We start from the raw sequence: 8563 nt of genomic DNA on the forward strand, positions 1-8563 counted from the left end.
TTTCTTTTAAAATAGTCTCTTATATTTTCTCTCAAATTCTCATAATCTACGCGTGTGTATATAATACAATATTTAATACAATAATTTTTGTTTTTTTTTTATTTTTCGAACGTACAAAAAAAAAAACGTTGATGATATCTATTTTCTCCGTACATTAAGATTGTTTCTCGATCATTCTATCCCTTTCTCTCTGAATAATTCAGTCTCTCTTCCTCTCAATCTCTTGGTACTCGATGAATCACAATATAACGGATATGCTTTGTAATTGGGCGAATTTTATCGATGAACTGAAAAACACGTGGATTGCGTGATATATCGAATATCGTTGCTCTTGCTACCGTTCACCACTCGCCGAAGAATCTCGACCGCACAAAGAGAAAAAAAAAAAAGACACAGATAAACCTTAGAGGCGAGGTATCAGCGATTCTTCGATTATCACACTTTGAACTGCCTCTATCGACGAGGAAATTCGAATTTGTTTGTTCTTGGTCTCAATCAACCCTCAGAACGAGTTTATGTTCGACTAATACAATTTCTCATACATCATTCGTATAATTTATGAATTAACACGTATTAAATGTTAAAATCTAATTAAAATGATCGAAAATGTATATGAATAGAAAATATATGGGAAAAAAGAAAAAAAAAATATAGTTCTCGATCCGATCTGATTTATTCGATAGAAAAACGAGAAAGGGAAAGAAAATTATTGAAATGGCGACCAATAAATAAACGAATAAATCTCAATACTGATATTATTACACGGTTGGACGAGTCACCGGTGTTCTCTTACGCAGAATATATCCTTGCCAAGAGCAGCGCTTTTTTTCTCGCCGCGGAGAGGACGTAAAAATATACGTGGCTCGTTCTAAGGACGCGAGACATTTGGTCCTTGATTCTTCCTCGCATTAATAAAGATATAAGGCACGAGCGGATCTCTAAAGGCACCGGGCGAGTTTTTAGACGCTTCGTTTCTTACAACTTGATCGTATTAAAATATAATTATGTATACATATTTATATATATATATATATATATATATATATATAAATATATATATATAAACTCACTCTCTCTCCATCTATCAACGCTATATATAAATTTTTTTTGTACATACGCGAGCATTATGCTTATATATAATTATTTGTATATTTGTATAATGTGTGTATGTATAATGTATGTACGTTCTCTGCCTACACGTGGGTTTAAAATGTGGGGGCTCGCCCACGAAGTTTTTTCTCCCCACCACTTCGAACCAACCGTTCGTTCCCTTCATACCCCCGCCCTTTCTCCTCACCTTCCGTTCACACAGTTTGATGCACTTAAAAAATATTGCTTATACAATGTTTTATGCCTCGTTTAATAGACTCTTATGGGCTGTGCACACGAAACACATTCGTATACGCACGTACGAAAACTGTGCGCGCCAATATACACGTAAAAAAACATGCACGCATTTATTTCTCGCACTATCGAGCACGTTCTTCTTCTTCATCTCTTTCACTCTCTCTCTCACTCACTCATTCTCTCTCTCTCTCTCTCTCTTGCTCTCCCATCAGTCGGTTCGACGCTACGTTTATTATGTAAAACGTTTGTTATGGCATTATGTAATTCATTATGGCTTAAGATTACGCTATTTTATTGTACATTGCCACCTTGACCCTATCGGCGAACGCGGACAAGGTTAATATGGTTTCTTCTCCCGTCTTTCCGATTCTAAAAGTCGATTAATCGTTCCTTAAATGAAAATTCGTCGAAAAAAATCATTGCTTTCCAAAAATTCAGAAACACAAAAATAAATCGATATATAATTCGATAAAATTTGCTTGGAATTTATTATTTATTATTCCACTCGTATGCAAATATAAGACAAACGTCCAGGTAAATAATGTTCGACTAGCGCGTGCCACAATTCATTGCGAGCGCATCCTCGATGGCCGATAATGCTGTCGCAACGCGTGAGATTAGTCGCACTTGGAACGAGCTCGATTGAGCCTGAATATTGAAACATTGACGTAACTACTCTGTCTGCGATGGTAATTTACAAAATTGCCCTTCTTTGCCGCGACGTGCTCAATTGTCGGATCGTAGAACACTCGTGGAACGGTTATTTTCAGTTTTCCATCCAGAGGGAAACTTTCACAGCTTGATTAGTGTTACATCCAAAAAAAAAACCCGTGGCACACGTTGCGTCAACTATTTCGTTCCGATCGATTCTAATACAAGATAACTATAGATTATCAAAAGTAGAAAACATAACAAGGAATTTTCGAGTTATTTATTTTTTTTTTTTTTTTGACCAGAGAATCAGATACATTCTTTGCTACTTCAATGGTTGTCTTATAATAAAAATGAACGTGTTATCGACTCAAGAATCGAAATACATTGGCCGGATTCTATCAATCAGAGAACGAATGCTGAAAATATGAACGCGTGAATAATTTATAAGAATAATTAAGAACATTTCTCTCTCTCTCTCTCTCTCGTAGTTTTTTTTTTTGTGAATAAGTTTATTATAAATTAAAATTGTATTAACACTCGATATTAAACGATATTGCGTCCCTGTATGAAATTCTAATGTCTTTTATATATATATATATATCGTTTAAGGCACGCCGGTTTTTGCAAATCGATCTGGTGTCTTTATTAAAAATCTCCCCTCGTGATCAATCTCGCATTAAATCTCATCAATATATGTACATACTATTGATCAGAAATTTGAAATCACTTTTCTTTTCTTTTCTATATCATATATACGTATAAAATATTAACTGATAATGAATCAAAAAAATTTAATTCCATTCCATTTATTAAGACGAAAGTAAATTTGCATTACTAATAAGATAAATGTGCTCATTTTTGTTTGCACAAAATAGGTAATTGAACTCTAATTTAAACATTTTATAAATAATTGTATTTTATAACATCCATTATATATAATGATTCCAAATCTCTGATCGACAATGTACATAAAGAATATCGTACGCTTCGACAGAGATTGTCAAAAATCTATCGATCAATATCATAAAAATTTCTAAAACTACATTGTTGCGTTATCGATATTAAAAGTTTTTTTAACATGTAATTGATTCGTCGCTTTAACAGCCTTTCGAAGGCGCAAATTTGTACAAAATATATCTCTGTATACGAACTATGTAATTATAAATCTACTTGTAAATTTGTTCAGAATTAGATTACGCGTTTGATCTAGCAATAAGACCAGCGAGAAGAAAGGCACGAATGGCGAAGGCCTCGAACAGAAGCGGTCATATGAATTTTCTCGCGCTTCTCCTTCTTCGACCTTTCGTCCCTTCCCTTCTTCCTCGTGACCGAAAACTCGATATAAAAATATCCATGAATGGTCGTTCGAGCGAGAGGATCGAACCGAGCCACACAAAACAATTCATTACATTAATCGATTACGATTCGAGTTCGATCGGTTTGATCCTCCTGCGTCGTTCTATTTACATATTTACAGATAATCGACCGAGGAGGAAGGAAATGTGAGACTTGAGGGAAAATCGCGTGTTGACCGAGAGGCGAGAGAGGTTCTGGGAAACGAAAGAGAGGAAAAACGGAGACGAAACCCTGTCGTAATACTTGCTGTGTACCGTGCATGGGACACGGATGCGCGTATGGAAGAAATTCTTTGAGCAATTAAACGATATCTAATAGATTTGATCCTCGATTGAACGCGAAATAGGAAGAATTAATAATGATTCGTGGAAAATTCCAATGTCAAAAGGATAAAATTTTATTTGACATTGAAATAAGGAGTAATCATTAAAAATAATCGTTAAAATAATATTAAACAGAAATTATATTGTAAATAAATAATATTATTTGAAGTAACATTTTAAACAATATATAAAAAATTATCTGAAATAATTATTTCAAATGTGATTAGGTTTGATTTATCTATCCGGTGAATCGAGATTGAAAAATCAATGGACGAAAGCGAATAAAAGAAAAACTATAGTTATGAATCAAGAATTTTCCTCGAAATTTATAAAGATGATTACGCAACGAATCACGATGATGAGCCACGCTACCGAGTTTTCATCGTGATCGTTATCATTCAGAGACTGACATAATTCTATAATTATAGCCAATACACTCGACCTCTAAACGGCCTAGCCGATAGCCGTCGAACGAGTTAATCTCGATGATAAGATGCTATGAGAAAAATTTCTCCAAGAAAAATATTTCATCATGATAAATTTTCATGGAGAAGGGGAGAAAAAGAGAAGAGAAAAAGAAAGAGAGAGAAGGGAAAAAGAAAGAGAGAGGAGGAAAGGATTGAATAAACTTCGGAGAGTGGCAGAAAAAAAAATCAGATCAAAAAAAATTAAAGGATGCCAATTAAAGACGCGACCGTGTGTAATCTCTTTCCACATACCGTCTAATGGCCGATTAAAATTTTATCATGTTTTACGCGACGCCGACGATTGAGGAAACGATAAAGCTTACGTGGCATACGACGTGTCGTAGATCACGTACTAATCGATCCTGCTCGAGAAAATCCTTTCTAGAAGGATTTTTTCTCTTTTTTATTGACCGAATATCTAACAATCGATTTCATATCCTTGATCCGAATTATGGTTTCGTTTTTCATTTTTTCGAATTTAAATATCAACAACGATCGATTAAAAAAAATTTTTTTCGAGTTTAAATATTGATTTTTTGTGCATTTGATGTCGATTAATTTTACAATAAAATATTCGAAACATTCGAAACTTCCGTTTCGCGAAATCGAGGATCAAACAAATTTTCCAATTAAGTATAATGAGGACTTGCTGGATACCTAACGAACGCACTTCTAACCTGTGGGAACTCGTACGGACTTGGATGAGCTCTCCAGGATACCGGCAATCTCAGGCTTAATTCTAGAGCATAGTCATGGCCCCTGCCTTCGTTCAAATTGCAAATATTTTGGCAGTTGTTGTTGTTGTTGTTGTTATTGTTATTATTGTTGTTAATGATATTCTGGCTACTGATGGGAGACAAACCCCTTTGGACCGTCTGCTCTTTGGCCGGTTTGCTCACGGGATTGTCCAAATAAGGCTTGAACAGGATGGCATCCTTCTTGATCGTTGATCCTGAGGGCGGAGGCGCGACGGACGCCGGTGGCGTCGGCACAGTACTCGTCACAGGCTCCGTTCTCGACGCAGCTGCGTCGACGAACCTCTTTGGCTTCACCAGACAAAGCGGCATTTCCTGAGGAGGCACTTCTTGGCAGGAATTCGTCCTGATCTGATCTTCGATCTCTAGGCAAAGTCTCTTCGGCGACGATAGAGTCTCGTAACAGCATGAAAGAGTGCAATATTGCCTCTTTAACGGTGAGGACAGTTCTTCCGAGTGTTCGGAAACCGAGGTGATCTCCGACGAATATTCTCGGGGGGAATAACAGTACAATCTGGTCTGCGAGTCGGAGTAGCAAGATCCCCTTAAGGAGGTTTCCTGATAGCATGAGACAACCGGTGTCACGGCGTGGCCGTCCATGCAGCATGAAAGATTACAAGAAACGACAGGCTCGTTCTCGCAAGATACATCGACCATAGCGGTGTGTTGGTAATATGGAAGATGCTGCGAAGAACCAACATCGCAGCAATAAGGAGGCGATTGCTCGTACTCGACTTCGATTCGATCTTGCGATAAGCTGGAAACGTAGTTCGACGTCCTCAGATCTACCGGTGAGTCACCGGAAGCGGCATCCTGGATGGGACCGAGTCTCTGCCTCGAGTTTCCGCGAAGAGCGATCTCGCCCCGCAACTCTGTTTCTTGACCCAACCATTTTTGTACTTGACGCCGATTGATACCGAATTTTCTCGCCGTGGCGCGTTGATTGCCCGCCACACCGACGTCTCTGTGAAAAGCGTCGAGAACATCCAGCTTGAATCTTAGCGAGAATGATCGTCGACGAGTGAGATCGTTCGACGAATTTTGATTGGCGGAAGAACAGTCGAGTGGATCCATCTCGCTGTCAGAGCAACTGGTGCTGGATCTACCGGAGCTGGTCGGTCCTCGAGGACTCGGGGGCAACGAATATCCTTCTCGATCGTTCGCGGGGCTTACCGGGCACGAATCTGTGTGTGTTGGGAAAGCAGCAGGTGGTCGTTGATAATCAACGTACGAGGATGCAATGATAGCTTCTCTTCCCTCCTCACCGACCACCACCTCTTCCTCGAGTTGGATTTCTTTTTTGACCACTGCTTTACTGTTTTCTGTCTCCTCTGCTACGTCCTCGGTTCCCTTCTCCTCGATATGAATCGTTATTGTCGTTTCTTTCGACTCTCTCTGGTGCGAACGGTGCAGGGACGAGATCGGATTCTCGGAATCCGGTGTTGGTGACGCGTGTACGGATTCGTGTGCATGCTCATGCTCGTGCACGTGTATGCACGGGCTCGCAGAGGGCCGTGGAGAATCGAAGTGAACGGACATAGCCGAGCTGGAGCTGGAGCTGGAGCTGAATCCGGTGCCGTTGACTGAATGCGAAACAGGCGAGAGTGAGACTCTCGAGGCACCGGGGGAACTGGTGGATTCGCACGGCCCTGGCGTCGCCGCCGAGTCTGGGCTTGCTCGTTCCGTCTTTATCATCGACGGCGCTAGCAACAAACCGTACGATTTCCCGTCCATTGACGAATCCACGTCCCCGTAATTTTGCTGAGATCGATGGTGCATAGGCGAAGAACGATGCCGATGCAAAGAGGATGTTCCTACGATGATTTCATTTTCGTTACCGAATCGATCTTGTTGAAGAGGTACTCGATACGATGTCAGGGTCTGGTACACCTTCGCCTCGTTCCGACCATCGAAATTATCGAGTTCCCCTCGTTGACCGTCCGAATTTAGAACGTAATAATTTGGTTCTTGATCCGCACGTGTCTCCGAATAACCCTGAACGTCCACCTGTATTCGATCGTCCGTTTCCCGACGAGAATGTTGTTGCTCTGAATTGACAGAATATTCTTGATAACCAAGACGAACGGATAAAACCGGCGCCGTTCCAGATTGGGAAACATATTGGGACGAAGAGGATGAACCACCATGAGGAGGATGAGAAAGAAGAGGTGGGGGCCCTTGCTGTGTAGCCAGCTCGTCGCCGTGCAGTCTGGCGAGGCTGAGGTTCAAGGCCGGCGCTGCTGGAGTCACGGCAGGCCCCGTGGCTTCCGTCACGGTACCGTCCGGCTTGGAAACACCCACGGGAGAGATCACCGTTGTCGAGACAACTCCGGTATTACCAGTCTCGGCACAACTATTTCTCAAATTATCCTCGCACTGTAACCACTTTTGTATTTGACGTCGATGAATCCCGTACTTCCTTGCGGTGGCTCGTTGATTTCCACGACAATCGATGTCGTTTCTATACGAATCGAGAACCTTGAGTTTGAAGGCCGGCGCGAATATCCGTCTACTTCCCATCACACCGACCGATTTCCTCGGATTCTGTTGCTGTTGTTGCTGTTTTTGATGCACCATTTTCACTGTGCTTCCTTCACTGAGCACTTCGTTTACGCCATGAGCCATAACGTATATTTTCACACACCGAACTTTTCCGCACCGTGACGATGACCGTCACGTCAAACACGAGAACGAGAACGACGACGACGATGACGACGATGAGCTTCGAAACCGGGCACTGCTAACGATGCGATGTACGGGGGTACCTTAACGCGTAACATTGCACGAAGTGGCCTGGTCGCGCCGCGCACGGAGTTCCTTTTAGGTCTTGGTAGATGCCGTAACTAATTTTCATCCCCACTACTACTAGCGGACTGCGGCTGCTTCCCACTGAAACGATCTTTCCCTTCCCCTCTCAGGCCACCAGCTCGCTCTCTCACTCTATCGCCCCTTGCCGCGCACTCTCCTACTCCCGGCCACACTCTCTCACTGTACTTCCCCTACTTTCCTACTCAGTCGTACTCTCGTTCCTTCTTTCTTCACGTTACGACCAATCAATTTTCCGTTCTTTTCTCTCTATCCAGCAAGCTCCCCTCAACGTCATCCCACTCGTGTAGCACAGGCGCTAGTCCACCGCCGCCGGCCACTAGTCATTCTTCTTTCTTTGCGCCACCGACCTAACCTCCACCAACTTCTCTCTTTCTATGACTCTCGTCATCCTGCCTGACTGCCTGCACCCGTAGGCGCCCCACCCGCCCCTCTCACCGTCACACCCTCTCGCCTTCTATCCTCCCTTTCACACCTCAGCTCCGTAAAACTCCGCCATTTTGTGTGCTCACTTCCGTTAATGACGCGCGCGGGAAACGTCACGCCAGCGTGACGACGCTCTCGGCGCCATATTGTCTGCTGTGCTCGTCTGACTGCTTGCCTGCCCGTTCGCTCGCTCGCTGCTTACCAACTCTCGGTCCGCGCTAGCCAGCATGGAGCCGTGATTTTTGCTCGCCTTTCTCTTAGCGACTTGACCGTGCCTTTTCTCGGTATTACGATAACATATGCTACGCTGAATTTCGTTCTGTTCATTGAATCGCAATCGAACCCATCGAAGGAGCGTTAAAAGAATAGCAAACACGACTCGAGTTACGATGTTTTCTCGTGTGGCTGA

The 8563-nt window shown here is 42.3% G+C and overlaps 1 protein-coding gene across 1 annotated transcript; it reads right to left on the reverse strand.

Moving 5' to 3' along the window:
- LOC122716463 lies at positions 1 to 8092 on the reverse strand. The gene has a single exon (XM_043939567.1). The coding sequence runs from the start codon at positions 7525 to 7527 to the stop codon at positions 4777 to 4779; it is 2751 nt and encodes a 916-aa protein (XP_043795502.1). The 5' UTR covers positions 7528 to 8092; the 3' UTR covers positions 1 to 4776.
- Positions 8093 to 8563: the final 471 nt, after the last annotated feature.

This window comes from Apis laboriosa, unplaced genomic scaffold (assembly GCF_014066325.1).
Source record: "Apis laboriosa isolate Shangri-la unplaced genomic scaffold, ASM1406632v1 scaffold45_cov149, whole genome shotgun sequence".
Lineage (NCBI taxonomy): Eukaryota > Metazoa > Arthropoda > Insecta > Hymenoptera > Apidae > Apis > Apis laboriosa.